Raw genomic sequence first — 18829 nt, 5'->3', positions numbered from 1 at the left:
TCTAAGCAACCCGAATCATACCACATGTTGTTTAGTATCAAATACAAAATATTTATTGGATATAGTAATTTTATTTTAATTTATCATAACATGTATGTCATAAAACTTGAAACATTTTTCTTAAATACAAATATAATTAATAGAAAAACAATTTCTTAACAGTTTTTAATAGATAATAATTTCAATCACACAATGTTTATTGGAGAGTTTTATACGGTTTTTCATTTTATTTACCAATGAAAAGGTATGTGATATAACCTATATATGGAATAAAGATGTTTATGGGTTATATATATACATATAACTGAAAATATAATTTAGGTTTCTTCCGAAGAAAGGTTTATCTAGAGCAATCTTTTAACTTCTTTTATTATTTGCTTATTTATTAAATATAATTATGATTAAAAAAATCACAAAATAAACACAAGAAAGATAAAGTATTAAGAAACCGTTATTAATAATTGTGTAGACATGCAAACATATTTACTAATTTCTTAGTATTTACTGTTTTAATCTAATTTACATGATTTTACAAATCATAAATTGACTCTCAAGATATTATTCCATATATTTGATCCGAAATCATTTAACTCAACATAATAAACATCAATTCAATAAACTTATAAAATAATATAATCTCCATATAGGTCAAATAAACAATTATAAGTGAATTTAAATAGGAAAATTGTTATAGTGTTCATAATAATTGGGTGCACTTGGATTAGATTTGTGATATATTAAGTTCTTTATTAACCCAAATGGTGGATATGAGCAATTTAAAACAAGTATAGATGTTTTATTTAATTAAAAAAAGAAGAAATTAATTTATGTTGAGTCCTGAAATATAGAAAAATAATTAGTTTGTTAAAAGTTTGGGATCTATGAGCGACAATGACAGCGAATATGGGTTGTCGCTACGTGCTACAAATGAAGAAGGAAAAATCTGTGATCTGAATCTCATGTCTTCTTATGTTTTTGAGAGTCACATGTCACACACCAAACAACTTGCAAATTTTCAAAACCCTAAAAATAAATCTAATCAAAATCAACCCTTCATAATACAGGCCCAACATAGCCCAACCCTGAACAGAACTAGTCATGTCAAACCTCAATCAGGCCCATCCAGCCCAGTATACTTTATTAAAATTAGTCGTGGGGATTAAATCATTACAATTTTTTCTTTTGCTTAAAACTTCAAATTAAAATATCAAATTTATCAGTGTCTAATTATTTGAATAAAATAATTTCTGGAATGGTTCCATCACTCTGCAATGCAACACAAATATATATATATATAAAGCACTTTTCTTTCTCTGATGTATATACGACGAATATGTCTCTTGAAATGAACTTCATAACATAGATAGCTGAGCATGGATTACATGTGTACTGAATGATTGAGAAATTAGAATTAATAAGTGACACGTACACCCTGGTACCTGAGAATTTCGCCGATTAGCTCCCCTTTGCCGGAACCGACGTATCTGCCCTCGATGTTGCCGTCTCTGATGAAGAGAAAAGTGGGGACCTGTACTACTTCCATGTCCCTCAAGAACTGCATGCAACTTTCGTTCTCGTCGCCGTTCATCCGCGCGAACACCACCGAGTCCATTTGCCTGGACAGCTTAACCACCGTGGGATAAACCTTCACGCAGGGTCCACAATGCTTTAGTCCCACATCCAGCACGATGAGCTTGTGGTCCACCTTGTGATCCTCTATAAGCTTCTGAACGTCCTCCACGCTGTGCAGCTGCTCCACCGCCGAGTGGCTGTCCCCGTAGTACAGCACATCACCCACCAGCATGTCTGGACCGATGCCTTCCTCTTCGTGGATCTTCTCCCTGCTCTTGTAGAAGCTGAAGTGAGGCACATTCTCCACCTTCTCTCTCTTCAAGAGCTCCTTTGTTTGAGCCGACTCGTCCCCCATTACCAGGATAAACTCCACGTCGCTGCAGCTGCGGCTCAGCTCCACCATGAAAGGGTATATCTGGCTGCTCTCCTCGCTGTCGCTGGCCGCGTACTCCACCACCACCAGCCTCTCTTTGGCGGACTCGAGCGCCGAATCAAACTCCTGGATGCTGTGGACCCGCTGAACTCTCTCTTTCTTTTCTGCTTTCTTGGCGCCTGGAGCCGCCGTGGCTCTGGGGATTAACGGTGTCCGATTATAGTTGGGGGTGGATGATATCCGTGAGGAGGAAATTTTAGGTAGAAAAGGTAGAGTAGAGGCATGAGAAAGAAGAGGAAGAAGCTTTGGGTGTGGGAAAAGAGAGACGGGGGATTTGAATAGTAAATTGTTGGTGAGTGTAGCCATGACTACTGTTGAACGAAGAATGAAAAATGCAGAATGCAGAATGAAGAAGGAAGATAGATGTAAAAAAGGAAAAGGAAAGAGATTACGAAGAATGGCACTGAACAAAAATCTCATATCCCCTTCCTTTACATGTGGTCTATAATATTGACACCTGTCTTCTCCTTCTTACTTTCTTCTTCTTCTTTTCTTTTCTTTTTATTTTTTTTTCAATTTATTCTGGTCCATATTAATGGGATTAAGTTTGTGTGCCATGTTGCTGTTCAAAGTTAGCTTCCTAGATATTAAGACCATCATTATATCTTTCATTATTTTTCATTTAAACAATTTATATGGACTTATTTCTCCAATCAACCACTTTTTTGGATTCGTTGCATAAAATCACTCCCATATTCACATTCATTAATAATTTATGTATTAACTTATGATAATTTTATTTATATGTAATAATAAGGTTTTTACAACCCGAAATATATCTTAGACGGAATTTAGAAGAATTATTCTTGGGCACTCTTTTTTCAATTTGAAATATCTTCTTCCAAGTATCAAGTTTTTCTTCCAAATATCAAGTTGTTCGATATGTATATTAGTTAAAAATGTTTCCCAAGTATAAATTCAAATGAAACATTCCAACTACCAATAGAGATATACGTGTAAGATGATAATAATAAATGATAAAATGAATACGTAATAATTATTTTTGAAAGATATTATTTATAGTAGTTTTATAATTTTTATTTGGTTGGGTTATTTTTAAGATTTTGACATAATTTCCTTGTTAATCATGTATAATTTTAATTTGTGTTTTTAACCGAGGTTATCGTGTGTTGTTATTCAGGTTGAGATGTCTTGGTTAATACGACTTTGTCTTATATAATCAAATTAATGACCAAAAATATATTTAGTATGATGTTATTCTATATTGTTTGACATTGTGACATAAAATAATTTTGAATAATACAATATACTTTTTGAGTAGATTAAATTTTATTTGGAGTGGAAAATAAATAAATTTATGCATGAAGATGTAATTATCCCACAATTAACAAAATTTTCATAGTTAAGATAAAAGTAATACTTTTGGAAAACAAAAATTTAAATATATGATGTGACGTCTGTCACAAATTCGAAGGAGGATTACTACCATTGATGGCGGGAGACTTTTTGTTGTATTGATTATGAGAATTATCAAATGATAGTTATTTCTTTTATAAAATAAATTTTAATAATACAGTATAAATTTTGGGTAAACTCCACATCATGATTAATCTTTCTTAATAAATTGAGGTTACAAAAATATAAATAGAAAATCATGTATTAAAATAATTTTTAATTATGAAATGATGACTATATTGATTTCCAAAGTACTCTTTACATACTGGTATTAAAGTCTATGGTCGGGAATAATGACAAAAAAAGGAAGAGAAATGATAGGGTAAGAATAAGAGAGTTTGTGTCTGGCTAAGTCTTCGAAACGATAATCAAAATTAAAATAAGGAAGAAAGTAGTAGTAGGCTAGAGAGTAGGGAGCCGAGATTCACGCGCGACACACATGGAGTGAGCAGCAGCCAGCCAACCACACACTCACCACAACTCAGTGGAGGAATGTTCTCTATAAAACCAAACACAACACATCACAATACAACATAAACCAACCCAAAATGGACTCACTGTCCCTCCTCTGGACCGCCCCGCTCCTCGCCGCCGGTCTTTACTGGTTCATCTGCATCCTGGGTTCCGCCGAGCAGAAGGGGAAACATGCTACCGCCATATCCGGCGGCTCCATCTCGGCGGAGAAAGTTCAAGACAAATACAAGCAGTACTGGTCCTTCTTCCTGCGGCCCAAGGAGATCGAAACGGCCGAGAAAGTGCCGGACTTCGTCGACACATTCTACAATCTCGTAACCGACATCTACGAATGGGGTTGGGGCCAATCCTTCCACTTCTCTCCCTCCGTTCCTGGCAAGTCCCACGCCGAGGCCACGCGCCTCCACGAACAGATGGCCGCGGATCTCATCCAGGCCCGTCCCGGCCAGCGGATAATCGACGTGGGCTGCGGCGTAGGAGGGCCCATGCGGGCCATCGCAGCTCACTCAGGCGCCAACGTGGTGGGCATCACCATCAACGAGTACCAGGTCCAGCGGGCGAGGTTCCACAACAAGAAAGCACGGCTGGATTCCCTCTGCGAGGTGGTGTGCGGCAACTTCCTCCACATGCCCTTCCCGGACGACAGCTTCGACGGCGCCTACTCCATCGAAGCGACCTGCCACGCGCCGAAGCTGGACGAAGTGTACGCGCAAGTGTTTCGCGTTCTGAAGCCAGGGGCGCTGTACGTGTCGTACGAGTGGGTGACCACTGACAAATTCAGAGGGTCGGAGGCGGAACACGTGGAGACCATTGAGGGGATCGAGAGAGGGGACGCTCTGCCTGGTCTGAGGAGCTACGCTGACATCGCGGAGAGCGCGCGTAGGGTTGGGTTTGAGGTGGTGGAGGAGCGCGATCTCGCTCTCCCACCATCTCACCCTTGGTGGACCCGGTTGAAGATGGGTCGGATCGCCTACTGGCGGAACCACCTTCTCATTTCTGTTCTCTCCGCCATAGGAATTGCCCCCAAAGGTACCCTGGACGTTCATCAGATGCTCTTCCAGACCGCCGACCACCTCACTCGTGGTGGTGATACCGGAATATTCTCCCCCATGCACATGATTCTCTGCCGAAAACCCATCTCCACCTGATGAATTGATTTCCTTTTTTTTCTTTTTCCTTTCCTTTTCCTACTGTAATTGCTTTTAATTCCATGTTCGACTGCTGCATGCATGCAATTTGGTTTTCAAAGGTAATTTTTTGTTGGATAGCCCTCAGTCTGTGTATAGTGCCCAATTCATCCTGAAATCTCACGGATCCAGGAATCCCTTTTTCTTATTTTAAAATATTTTAGATCACGTACTGCGGTGAGATGTAAAGTAAGGTGAATCTGCGCGTGCCATGCATGGTGGATCAGAATCAGAATCTTGAGCCCTCTTGTGTTTATCATTTACGTCTGTTGCTAGCTTTTAGTCACGTTGCGCTTGGATCTATCCTTCTATTTCTCATTACTCGTATTGTTTCTGACTCCACAAAACAAAAAAAATACAGCCATGGATAATGCAATTCCCTTCGGCTTTGTAAAGTGCCAGATAATCACTGTGACTACATACTTATTTAATATTTCTTCAATCATTAGTTTACTAATTTGTAAAGTTTTATATGTTGGATACTCTTAAAGTGTACAGCTAATGCTGAACTAATTTATTCTCCCTCTGTTATGAGTTCTTTAGTCGGATAAAGAAAGAGGTAATTATGAAACTTTAACGCATTTTGAATTGGAGTATTTGGAAGATTTTACTTCTTTTTCATTTCAAAATTTAACTCTGTTCCGACACTTGAGTGTATGAATGATTTTGATCACCTTTATTTTAATTATTATTTGCATTTAACCTTCCTAAGTATTTCATCCTATGTTCTGTAAATGGGCTTCCAGGTTTGGGCCTTAGCTTGTTTTTGACATATTTGGAATATGAGGTATTCTGGGAAGAGAATTTGATTTCACTGTTTTTTACTATTACTTTGTTTAATATTTTTATGCTGAAAAAGTACACGAAGTATGCTAATTGATGTGAGAAAAAAAATTGACATTTAAAAAATGAATGACATAAGAACATAATTATTTTTCTCTTAAAAGTTACATTATAAAAAATGTCTCAAGAGTTGCGATTTTGTGTAAATTATTTAGTCTTTTCATTTGACAAACTTTTTACATTGTGGGAACTAATTTTTGTTGAGATGAATTTAAGACAAATTTAGAAAAAAAGTCTCTTACTTTGTTTTGACTCGTAATGGACTTCTATGGTCTGACCTTGAAAATCCCACTACATGAGTCAGTAGGGTTTTTTAAATTGCAAAAAATAGTTTTGAAATTTTAAAAAGGATGTGGAGATACAGTAAAAAATATGTAGAGGTGCAGGAAGAAACAGCCTAGGTTAGCCTGTGCCATGAAAAAAGGAAAGTTGAGTTACATGTTAGATCCATCAACTCAAAGGAGTCGAACCCACTGGGCTTTTCAGCCTGCACAAGGTCACAAGACGGGTCAACCCGCCAATAACCTACAACCCACATCAAGTTTTATAATTTTTGAATTTTTTATCCATTTTATTAATAAGAATGTAAAATTACACTATGATAAATGACCTTAACTTTACTACTTACTAGTAAGCCTGCCTCTTTTGCACATACTTTAAGATGAAGTATTATGATTTTATGACAACAGAATTCAAATTCATGTCTAAACCATCATCGTTAACTATTATGATTTAAAGATTGTAAAAAGAAAAGACGTAATTAATAAATATTAACGAATTTAGAACACAATTTGATATATACAAAATTAAAAAACGAAAACCAAATTAACATACTTCCACCGTAACAATAAGAATCATTACAATAATTTAGCCAAACATTTTAAAAAAATTAAAAGAATTAAGGCCTTGTTCATTTGAGTAAATTTGAGGGAAAATAATTAAGTGGATTTGAAGATAATTTTTCTTTTTTATTTATTTGAGTGAATTTGAAGGTAATCGAAAGTGAATTTGGAAGTAATTTTTTTTAATCTATTACATAAATTAAATCTTACACTAATTCTTACAAATTTTAATTCCAAATTCCCTCTCGTTTATCTCCAAATTCATTCAAATAAACACAAAAAAAAATTATTTTCAAATCCTCTCAAATTCACTCTCAATTACTCTCCCTCAAATTCATTTCCCTCAAATTCATTTGAACAAGGTCTAAGATAGTTCAAAGATATGTAAAAGTAGTATCATTAGTTTAGAGATCTTAAAATATTTTAAAAATCATTAATGAACTTAATTTTCTTTTATTAAAATTAAAAGTGATGGTTTTATTTTCCAAACACTTTTAAGATATGATTAGTAGTAACTGGTAGCCATTTCCTCAAGTTTGGTAAGGTGAAGGTCCTATGTTGTTATCTATGGGTAGTTGGGAGTGGCTAAAGCAGGAAAACAGGAGAAAATTGAATTGAAGTGACGATGAACTTGGAAGTTGGAAATGTCAACATTTCAGTTATTATTTCGACGTTTGAATTCACTTGCTTGTGAAGACAAAACCTACCCAAACCCTGCAAAACTTTATCCGCTTATCCTTCAAAATTACACAACTATCATCGGAGATGACAATGTCAGAAAACAACACCGCTACAACTAAAAACAACCACCTTAAACCAGATCTACCTTACATTTTAAGGAAATCAACTTAAAATTTCGAACAAACTCAGGCACCTCGCTGCAAGTCAACGACTTTCTTCCAGGAGTCGCGAGAGGAGATCTCGTCCCACCACCTGGCGACGTTGGGAGAAGTGAAGAGAGGAGCAGCGTCGGGGGCGGCGAGCAGATAGTGGGCGTTCGGAAGATGGGAAAGATCGGCGAGAGAGAACTCATCCCCAGCCAAGAACCGGCTCACTCCGAGCCTCTTCTCGTACACATCCAGCACCTTCGCCAGCTTTTCTTTGCTCTGCTTGATGGCACCCTCGTCTTGCTTGATCTTCATTCGGGGCGCGAATGCAAGCTGGAAGACCAGAGTGGAGGAAGGTGGGTTGAAGTTCTGACCTTCTGCCTCCAGCCATTGATCTATGGAGGCCTTGGCCAGAGGGTTGCTTCCGTAGAGATCCTTGTTCCCTTTGTCCCCGTATTTGTCGCATACGTAGCGGCATATCGCTCTGGACTCTGATTTGAATTTGATGTTAGATTTACAAGTAATGAAAGGTGAGAGCTTTGGGAAGGTAAGCGAACATACCAAAAAGGGAAATGTTGTCGGCGTCTTGAAATGCAGGTACTTGTCCGAAAGGGTGAAGCTTGAGGAATTCAGGGGTTCTGTGTTCCCCTTTCGACATGTTAACGGGAAGGAGTTGGAAGTTCACGTCTTTCTCCAACAGACAGGCCAAGACTCTCGACACGGCAGTAGACATGGGTGGACCGTACACCTTCACTGTCGGCGCCGCCATGTCTTGCTTTGCTTGCTAGGTTGAGGGAGAGTGGAGTGTGTGAATGTGAGTGAAGGAAGAAACAAAGAAAGAAAGAAAGGAAGGAAGGAACAGTTACTTGTGCAGCTTTGCTTTATCTTTTTCTTCAGTCTTATCCTATCTCATCCACACTCCTAATAGTCAATGTTTCATTTTCTTTATCCAATCAAATAAATTAATTTAAATAACTTCTTTCTTTCTTTAAACAATATTATCTACTTTTTTTTTTTTTTATTTCTATTCAATCTCTTGTTTAAGTAGAGTCTTGATGCTTGTTTGCCAGTTTTAGTTTATATGAAAATATAATTTAGAAATTTATCCATTCATGATAATATTTTTTATTTTCTCATTAATTTCTCTATCCCTTTCCTTATCTTTTTCACTATTTTTCTTAATAAAAAATACTTGACTTGTATTTATTTTTTCTCACACTTTTTTTGTTCTAGTCTAACCCATTTTTTAGTTTATCTTTGAATAACAGAAGGCAATGACAAATGTTTTAGGTACAACGTGGAGAAATAGCTTCCTTTTCCCTTTAGGCATGGAAATTGGTTCCATATCACATCGTTTTTTAACAAAATTAAAATTTTTTATATATCATATTTTTCATAAATAATATTTTTTTAATAATAAGAGAAAAATAATCCCTTAAATAACGTAACAAATATTCTTCGTTCAATGTACTTAGTTTCTTCTGCTTTTAAATTTGTCCAAATACTTGAAATGAAAAATCTTCACTTTTACTGTTTTCATTTTTATTCATCTAAACTATACATTTTATTAATCCTATTTATCTTTTATTCTTGTTATTCCATTTTATTCCCAACCCAAAGCATAAAATTAAAAGCAATACCCAACATGATTTTCTTTTTTCTTTTTCTCTGTTTCATACAAGTGTTAAGAAAAAAGTGATTCTTTAAAGCTTTTTCTTGAAAAGTATTACCGCATCTTACCAAAAGGATTTATTCTTAGATTATTGCTCATCACATAAATTAACCTTTTCAGATGCCATTTGAATATATATATATATATATAGTCCGTGTTTACATTACTTCATATATTTTATTTTTCTCACCAAAAGAAAAACTTTCAAAAATCATATAATTGTGAGATTATATATTCACTATTGTTTAAAAATAAAAAGAGTAAAAATAAAATTAAAAAAGTTGATTTTGGAAAAAAGTAACAAAATTACATTATTAATATTAAAAATATCAGTTTACTCTCATGAGATATAATATTTTTCATGAACCATAATATTACATTTTAAGACCTATTTTTGTGTTGATCTTATACGGGTTACGGTGACACATGTGACATTAATGATATTCTATTCAATCAAGTATGCACATGCAATAAATCATATATGTGCAGAACAACATAAGAAAGAAACTGGTAGAAGGTAAGAGATAAAGAAGGAAGCAGGAGTACCATTAAAAAGTGAGGAAAATAGATAAGAAATATTTGAATATGTTGTAAGAACAATTGTAGGTAACATAGAATAGTGTCATGTTTAACAGTTTTACTTTATGAAATGAAATGAACAGGTATAACAGAGTGGAAGCTAAAGATGAAGGAGACTAGTCACAAGGCTGTCCAACCTGAAAGGCTTATTTTGACGTCATGTAGCCCTGTAAGTTGATAGTTTAAAAGAGGACATCATGTGAATGAGATAAATCTCATTTTCTTAAGTTTGTTTTTATCTGATAATAGTGACAAAATAAAATAAACTTAACACCTTGTCCTGTTTTGGCAAACTCTTACCCCCAGATTCCGTTAACGGGTTTTCAACTTCTTAAAACAGGACACGAGGCTCTGTTTCTAGATTTTTTGGACTTTCTGCAAATCAGAGCTACTGCTTCTGCCTTTTTCGGACTTTCTACACGAGGCTCTGTTTTTTATTTTATTTTATTTTATTTTAATCATTAAACATGGATTCTGATTAGAGGGTATTGTGCATTGTATGAAAATGTAAAAAAAAAAAAAAAAAAAAAAAACAGATTCAGTTAATTTTTGAGTAGAATAAGTTGTGTGGTGGTGTTGGTGGTAGAAGAAGAAGAGAAAGCAATGCAGGGTTTGAGAAATCATTTTCAGAAGCGTATATTAATTGATTGGTGGTGGTTGTAGCTTGCGATCTAAGCTGTGTAGATTGAAGCGGAGAAGAGACGGCTCTAGAAATAATTGAAACTTGTTGAAATGAAATGCTAGCGTTGAATTTCCCATGCCTTTCTATTCCGCCAATTGGGTGCACATTGAATATGAATTTTGCCTCAAAAGCAGATTCCCCTTTATCCTCACTTTCCAAATTCCCTGCTAATGTCATCTCTGATTCTAATTCCACTGATTTTTTTATCCCTTTTTCCTTCCCTACTAATACCAATGCCTCATTCCCTCTTCCCTTCAGATCAATCTTCTCTTCTCTTGTACGTTCCTTTCTTCTCTTCTTCTTCTCATTTCTATTTTCTCTCTCAATAATCGATTCTTCCTTACTCTTCCTGCAGGTCAATTCCTTGATCCAACAATCCTAACATGGGCTACTTGAAGGTTCCTTCTATGCTATACCATTCTTTTCTCTCTAGCTTTCTTCTCTCATTATATTTCTCTCTATCTCATTTCTTTATTTCTTTCTTCTTACCAGCAAGAACAAACCAATCAACAAACTGATCTAGGTATGCTTTCTCTCCTCATATACCTCATTAACTACACTGTTTCAACAAATGTGCTTTTGACAGATCATGGCATTTTCTGTGCTTCAATATTCAATGCCTTCTTCTGATTAGAGGACTTGTCTTCATCTATGGAGATGATGTTTTAGTACTCAGTTTATCTAATTCATCCTTCTTTCTGCATGTGACCAGCTGCAGTTTTACGTGATGGAAAAGAAATACTTCTTCAGGTAAATTTTAATCACTCTGCTCTACACTTTATATTATTTGCTTAGTTCCCTGTCTATACTTGAAAACAACCTTCGAGACTATGAGCAGCATAGATCATGTCATACTAATGTTATTTCAAAAATAAATTCTTCCTTGCTCTCTCAGTTCCTTATTTCTTCTTTCATGTTTGTGTGATCCAACACTGTTATTTAATCGTAAAACTTGATTATCTTAGGAAACTAATACTGTCTGCACAAAATAAAACGTATTATTTGTTACTGTGAAGAACATGGACGGACTAAATTAACATTATACATTTTTTTTGTAGGGATTCAACTGGGAGTCTCACAAATACAATTGGTGGAATAACTTGGAAACTAAAGTTCCTGACATTGCTAAATCTGGATTTACATCAGTGTGGTTGCCACCACCATATCATTCATTTTCGCCTGAAGGTTACATCACTAACCACACATACAATTTTTAATGTGACAGTGATGGTTTTATCTTTTTCTTCAAACCTCCTACCACATAATGTCACATTCTTCTAACTTTTTCTCTAAATCAGGTTACACTCCACAGAATCTCTACTCTCTCAATACTAAATATGGTTCTGAACGTCAGCTAAGAGCTTTGCTTCAGAAAATGAAACAATATAGAGTCAGAGCAATGGCTGACATAGTTATCAATCATCGCACTGGCACCACTCAAGGACGTGGAGGAATATATAATCGTTTTGATGGAATTCCTTTAGCATGGGATGAACGTGCAGTAACATCATGTACTGGAGGACTGGTAAGATAAGTAATTTCTGTTCTAATATATATATTTTTTGGTTAGATTTTGATTCTAAAGGTCTACTTGGTCTTGTTTATTTCAGGGAAATCGAAGCACTGGTGCTGTTTTTCAAGGATTTCCTAACATTGACCATACTCAGGACTTTGTGAGAAAAGATATCATTAACTGGCTTCGCTGGTTGCGCCATGATGTAGGTTTTCAAGATTTTCGATTTGATTTTGCAAAGGGGTAAGACATATTCTATGACACTAGAGTATTGGATTTTCAATGATTTTATTTTCTTTATCATGTTATATATCTTTTATATGAGTTGTCTATATAGGTTTTCAGCAAAATTCGTGAGGGAATACATCGAGGGAGCAAAACCTTTGTTTTCTGTTGGAGAGTACTGGGATACTTGTAACTATAAGGGTTCTTCTTTAGACTATAATCAAGGTATATTTATTGAACTGAAAATAATTTTGATTTAGTTATGAATTTTTTAAAATTTGGATATGTTGTACTTCAAATACACAAATTCTTCAAAACAAAAGCTCTCAAATCTCTATATGCTGCATATACAAAGCAGAATGTTGGTAGCATTGAGCCATTTCAAGACATCACTAAAACAGTTGAGAAGTAGTTGTATCTTCCCTGGTTTCTACAGTACAAGTGCTTCTTCGAAAATTAAATAAATAATATCAACTAAATATTGGCCATTTTACTAGTCATCCTTTTTATTTTATGTATACTGTTGTCAGATTAACTAATATCCATATTTGCTTTTTGGATTTTGTTATGAATCAATCTTGAGCTTATTACTTACTTTTTCATGATTCACAGATGGTCATAGACAACGTATAGTTAATTGGATAGATGGTACAGGACAACTTTCAACTGCATTTGATTTTACAACCAAAGGAATTCTTCAGGTATACCATATAACTGAATTAATCTCGTATCTTTTTATACATTGAATAAATTAGTTTCTGCAAAATCAAATTTATCAATTATAATACACTAATCACACACAACAATTGATGTTTTGGTTTTAATTTGTAGGAAGCTGTGAGGGGAGAGTTTTGGCGATTGCGTGATGCTCAAGGAAAGCCACCCGGTGTGATGGGGTGGTGGTCATCAAGATCTGTCACATTTATTGATAATCATGACACAGGTTCAACACAGGTAGAACTCATTTGTTAGTTACATTTTTACACTAGATATACTTCTTCAAAATTATTGAGAGACAGCTTAACGTGTCAAGTGACATTAAGCCATGGACTCTCACCTAAAGATATCAGTCTTAATTGAATTCTTTTATGATGCTTAACTCTTAATTATTGGTGTTTCTATTAAGAATTATGTTATCTGAAGGCTAAACTCAAGACTTATCTATAAATTGAATGATGAAAAGTGAGTAAAGTAACGAAAGAAAAACAAAATTTTGTTCTAGTACATCTTATAACTTGTTCTTCACTATGTGCAGGGTCATTGGCCATTCCCAAAAGACCATATTATGGAGGTATTGTTTTTGGCATTGCATTAGTATATAGTATTGTCATTATGGAAATAGTTTGACCGTTTATTTCTTCATTATGAATTTGTTTGTTTTTCTATTGCTACACTTGACATTCCAAAAAGTTATTTATCTGTTTTTTCGTCAGACAACAGAAAGGGAAAAATTTAGTAAAATTTGAAGCATGTTGTTTCTTTTTTTGCAAAAGAATATCCAAATGGATGCAGTTCTCCTTATCATTCAAAACTGCACAATGCACCTTGTTACTCAAATATTCTCTTCTTAAAAAGTAATAGTCAGATTTTGAACTAGAGTCGTTGAACTCCACAAATCCATGGAAATGCCTTTATGCCTTCTTTCTTATTATTAGATTGTTTTGAAACAAGTTGATGTGAATTGGAGTTATACACTAACAAAACATGTTTTAAACAAATTCATATATCTAGAATAGTTAGATTTAAACTCTTCTGTTTTATGACAGGGATACGCGTATATATTGACTCATCCTGGAATACCAACAGTATTTTACGATCACTTTTATGACTGGGGCAACTCAATTCGGGACCAGATTGTGAAATTGGTATATAAAATAACAGTATTAGAAAACTAGCCATTTCTTTTGTTTTACAAAGGAAGATAAGTAACACATTTACATTGAAACTGTAGATTGACATTCGAAAGCGTCATGGTATTCAAAGTAGATCACCCGTGAGGATTGTGGAGGCCAAACACGACCTCTACTCTGCAATCATCGGCGAAAAATTATGCATGAAAATTGGATATGGTTCATGGTGTCCCTCTGGGAGGGAATGGACACTATCAACTTCTGGCCACAATTACGCAGTGTGGCATAAATAGGAAATTAAGTACTTCTAGTCTTCCTAAATGGAAGCTTTACTCCTTCAAATTATGATTAATAGCCTTTTCTCAGTATTTTTATTATCAAACTATGTCAATAGCTGCTTTATTTATGTAATATATGTAAAAACAAAAAATAAGCAGCTCTGATTATGTCATATGTATAAAACAAGTGAATAATGATAAATTTATACGGGTACCTATAATCAGTGTGTGTGATCTGGTTAATTATCATTTTTATATAAATATTGCATTCTCGCCTATACAAACTTTTAAATAATGTTTATGAAAATAATATATCTGAAGAGAAACTAATTACTACTGAATATATTCAGAATAAATAATTAAATTTACGAAATTAAGATGGGATGTCACCTAGGAAGCCACGTAGTCAACACATAGATTTCAATAAGTTTAAGCTTGTTCCATTTGTAGAGTAAGGTAAGATGGTAAAAGACAAGGAGTTACTCCCATTAAAAAAAAGATATATAACAGGCTAAGATCAATGAGTTGTGATTTGATAGAGAAGTGGTAGAGTCGTATACTGATTGTACTGGAGAGGCAGATATGTTGTACACATGAGGAGGATTTGAAGAAAAACTTTGAATAGCAGTGAAATTGTTGAAAGATTGATAATAATAATAAGCAGCACATGGCTGCAGAAAATGGTTGAGGTTTTTTGTTTGGTTTCTCTTTTTTACAATAATCTAGCTTTACATGTCTTACCAGATACGGAGAGAGATAGCAACAGAGAGTCACATGGAGTTGTGGCTGGAAAGGGACTCACACACATCAACATCACCATCAAATACAAAATTAGTCATACATTTCATCATTTAGTTTTTGAAACCCACTTCAATATTATACAGCTACATTTATTTCCTACCATAGATATGTGTCCCCACTTTGACTACAATATTATAATTGCTATGTCCTATGTCTATTCTTTTACACATCTTTTATATAATGCTATCATATATAATTAATTATATTTAACAAATTTCAGAACTATAATTCTCCAAGTTTTAGCAGGCTGAAACATGATCTATTATCCATTGTATGCAAAATGGTGGAAAGTGTGGAATGTGATAATCAGTGTGTTCATCTCATCAGCAGCACTAACCAGAAACGTGTGATGGATGAAGCACTTGGATATACCAATCGGAGCATAATGATGAAGATGGTGGACTCTTTCTGCCTTCTAGGGTTCCCCACTTAACATTACTTTACTTTTCAACAGTTGGTCAATCAAATCTGCATAAATACCCTAACGACCCGTTTAAGTCAGTGTTTTCCATTATGTTTTGTTTTCCGTGTTATAAAAGTTAAAACTTGTTGGTGCACCATAACAAAGTATAGTAAAAGATAAACATCCTTTTTCCCTTCTGTTCTTTGTGTCAACTTTACACATATATGTACATCCATATATTACATACAATTCCTTTCCACTGCCTTTACAAAAGCTTTCCAACTTTCTTTTATGGATTTCTTAATAAAATATCTTCCTTGTGTTAAATCTTGAAATGAAACTCATCTGGGCATGCAGGCTTTCGTTTCTTGTTTAAGTCTTACTGCATTTTTACATAACAGAAAGCTTGAAAAATACGTAATTAAGGTTTTTTCTTTTGGCACATCATTGTTGTGGGATTTTTATATGAAGACAAGAAATTAGTTGTATAATAATGGGATTTTTGAATTGGTGGGTAGTATGTAGGAAAAGTGCTGGCATGCATGGGAGAGGGAGAAAAAAAGATGGATTATGAGATCTGGTCTTTAGTTTGTGACAGCTTTTTGAATACCTTTTCTCCGCTTTGGATGGTGCCTGTATGATTGGTGAATAATATATCCTCCTACTACATAGGTCACTGCCCAGTACATGCTTAGCATGGCAACTTTATACTAAAATCATTCACTAATATCATCTTCTTCTCTTAGAATGTATTTTTCTTCAGAAAGATATTATTGATCGAGTTTTGAAAGAAAAAGGCAGAAAAATGTAGACAGTGATTTAAGGGTTGGATGGGTAGCCATAAATGAAGGAAGGAAAATGAGTTGGTCTCATAAATGCTTGGCATATATAGAAATCCCACCACTCCTATCCAATTCTTGTCTGTCGTTTTTTCATCTTTGTTCATAAAAAGGTTGGACCACTCCTATTTTGGTTCTCAGCTTAAGTAAACATATTTGTAAACCTTTTCACCATTTTATACAACCTTAATAATGCTTGCACATGTGTTCCCACCACCCAAAAATACTTCGTACAATTAAAAAAAAATAAAATTGTTTTCATTGTTACTATGTTATTATTCGTATATTTAAAATAAATCAACCACAAACAAACTGCTATGAAACTATGATAAAAAAAATTGTTAAAAAAATTTTAAAGATACATTTTCTTTCATTTAATTATATAAAAAATCTATAAAGATACATTTTCCTTCATTTAAGGATCAACTAATCCTTTTTTATTAGGATGATATAATGATTTTTTTTTTTTTCATTTAGTATTTCTTCTGCTATATAATCTAATACATTAGTCCTATTCTTTCTTGGTGTTTCATTCCATGGTTTGATTATTTATTCACTTTTATCTAAATATTGGAAAATGTTTTTAGAATTTGGTTTTCAAGATTGAAAAACTTAGAGATATGATTTTAGACATGATTTTATATTTTTGGTCATTAAAAATACTTGTCCATTTTATGTTATAAGGGTGGATTTGGTCAACTATAATATAATGTAAAAGATTAATTTAGAAAAGAAAATTAAGAAATCATAAATTATTTGTGTTAATATTGATTTAATAAAATCTAACTAAAATAAATATTAAAAATAAATAAGGTTAATGTCCGCATTGGATATAATATATTTATTTATTTTTAATATTTATATTTATTTAAATTAACATTGATTAAACAATAAAAAACTAAAATAAAATACTAAAAGTATATAAGGTTAGTGTTAACTTATTTAACCCTTCCTTAGACAGTTTTAATATTTTATTTATTTAAGTAAAAATCAAGTGAGCACTAAATATAAAAAAAATGAAAAATAAATAATTAATTTGATTTATTTTTAATATTTTATGAAGAATGTTAATATATCCTTATAAGTTATAACAGTGTTTAAAATATAACTAATGATTATTGATTCCATTATATGTATGCTGAAATCTAAACAATTAACTTCACTAATTAAAATTTGATTTCATTACATTTATGTTGAAATTTAGAATATTTAATTCAATTAATTAAAATAATATAAATTCATATAACAAAATTTTTAAAGACAAAAATATTCTTTTTGTCTTTTTTAATTCAAGTTTGTTTACGTTTAATTATATTTTATTTTTTAGGAACATTAAAATGAAAGACACAATAAAAAAAATAGAAACCGCAAAACAACGTTAAAATTATTTTATAAGCTTTTTTTGTGTATCAAATAAATTATCAATAATTACAGAAATATAACATTTATGATAATTTTGTATTCCAAATAATATTTACTACATTTTTTTTTTCTTTTTGTGTTTAGAAAACGATAGTAGGCGTAAAAGACAAAAAGAAAATATTTTTGTCCCTAGAAAATTTATATAAATTTATATTATTTTAATTAATAAAGTTAATTATTTTAAATTTCAATATAAATTTAGTGTTAACGAGGTTGACAATAAATTGTAGATTTTGTATATTACTTTTAATCCACACTGGTCCAAATTTAAAGGTGACAAATCTTTTCATTCACAATTTTCTTCTCTTACCTTTATATAAATCTTATCACAAATATAATAGGACGTTTGGTGAACAATAATGACTTTTCAATTTTTCTAATTACTAATAGAAAAAAGGTCAATCTTGTAAATTATATGTTGAATCTATTGGTAAGAGAAAAAAAAAAAGGTTGACCATACGCAGTATCAGTATATACGACCCAATTTGTATATATGATAGAAGGCTTATTTACTGGAAGAATAATATGCAATATAAAATATCATACATAAATATTATGTTTTGATGTTGAATAAAAGTTATAACAAACTTAAACAATAATAAATTCATCAATATTGAGGTTTTGGGTTTCTACAACGCATCTCTGACGTACATATTCAACTTAAAATTAAACATCAATTAATTAATAAGTAGTTAAGAAATCTAAGCGTTTCTCCGTTTCCCCTTCGTATGATCTCAAACACTAAATTAACCTTTTGAAGCAAAAATAACAAAATTAGAGAAGCTTAAATATTATAAAAAAAATTACTCTCTAAAACATATTGTAACTATGACATTACAATCTATGTCGTTTTCTGTCATAGCAAAAAAATTCTTAACTACAGCAATACAAGTGTGAATAATCATTCATACATTGGAAAACACAAAAGCGAAAAAAAAAAATACTATGATTATTTCACCAGTCATAGTAGT

General features: G+C 33.1%; 4 protein-coding genes across 4 annotated transcripts; 2 read left to right on the top strand and 2 right to left on the bottom strand.

The window, feature by feature from the left end:
• Positions 1-1411: 1411 nt before the first annotated feature.
• On the bottom strand, positions 1412-2311 carry LOC106763856 (thioredoxin-like protein CDSP32, chloroplastic). The gene is given in 1 exon segment (NM_001317282.1): positions 1412-2311. A coding segment is annotated over 1 exon segment (900 nt).
• Positions 2312-3771: 1460 nt separating this feature from the next.
• Positions 3772-5338, top strand: LOC106764655 (24-methylenesterol C-methyltransferase 2). Its single transcript, XM_014648971.2, has one exon. It carries the CDS (start codon positions 3970-3972, stop codon positions 5041-5043), a length of 1074 nt encoding a protein of 357 aa, XP_014504457.1. The 5' UTR covers positions 3772-3969; the 3' UTR covers positions 5044-5338.
• A 2015-nt stretch (positions 5339-7353) lies between these two features.
• Positions 7354-8495, bottom strand: LOC106764656 (glutathione S-transferase). Its single transcript, XM_014648972.2, has 2 exons — positions 8156-8495; positions 7354-8085 (listed from the first exon to the last, which is right to left on the bottom strand). The coding sequence occupies exons 1-2, from the start codon at positions 8361-8363 to the stop codon at positions 7634-7636; spliced, it is 660 nt and encodes a 219-aa protein (XP_014504458.1). The 5' UTR covers positions 8364-8495; the 3' UTR covers positions 7354-7633.
• A 1950-nt stretch (positions 8496-10445) lies between these two features.
• Positions 10446-14614, top strand: LOC106764654 (probable alpha-amylase 2). The gene is made up of 13 exons (XM_014648970.2): positions 10446-10804; positions 10883-10925; positions 11020-11050; positions 11240-11277; positions 11586-11712; positions 11826-12052; positions 12138-12283; positions 12378-12490; positions 12878-12966; positions 13097-13219; positions 13521-13556; positions 14032-14130; positions 14217-14614. Exons 2-13 carry the CDS (start codon positions 10911-10913, stop codon positions 14406-14408), a joined length of 1236 nt encoding a protein of 411 aa, XP_014504456.1. The 5' UTR covers positions 10446-10804; positions 10883-10910; the 3' UTR covers positions 14409-14614.
• Positions 14615-18829: the final 4215 nt, after the last annotated feature.

The sequence above is a fragment of the Vigna radiata genome, chromosome 6 (assembly GCF_000741045.1).
Source record: "Vigna radiata var. radiata cultivar VC1973A chromosome 6, Vradiata_ver6, whole genome shotgun sequence".
Taxonomy (NCBI): Eukaryota; Viridiplantae; Streptophyta; class Magnoliopsida; order Fabales; family Fabaceae; genus Vigna; species Vigna radiata.
This window is presented reverse-complemented; position numbering and strand designations above follow the sequence as displayed.

Excerpts from the sequence above, each read along its gene's own strand:
- LOC106764656 (XM_014648972.2), bottom strand. The coding sequence starts at position 8,363 with ATGGCGGCGCCGACAGTGAAGGTGTACGGTCCACCCATGTCTACTGCC. Across the intron at positions 8,086-8,155 it reads CGACAACATTTCCCTTTTTG|AGTCCAGAGCGATATGCCGC; the intron begins GTATGTTCGCTT and ends AATTCAAATCAG.
- LOC106764654 (XM_014648970.2), top strand. Across the intron at positions 11,278-11,585 it reads GAAAAGAAATACTTCTTCAG|GGATTCAACTGGGAGTCTCA; the intron begins GTAAATTTTAAT and ends TTTTTTTTGTAG. Across the intron at positions 14,131-14,216 it reads GGGACCAGATTGTGAAATTG|ATTGACATTCGAAAGCGTCA; the intron begins GTATATAAAATA and ends TTGAAACTGTAG.
- LOC106764655 (XM_014648971.2), top strand. The coding sequence starts at position 3,970 with ATGGACTCACTGTCCCTCCTCTGGACCGCCCCGCTCCTCGCCGCCGGT.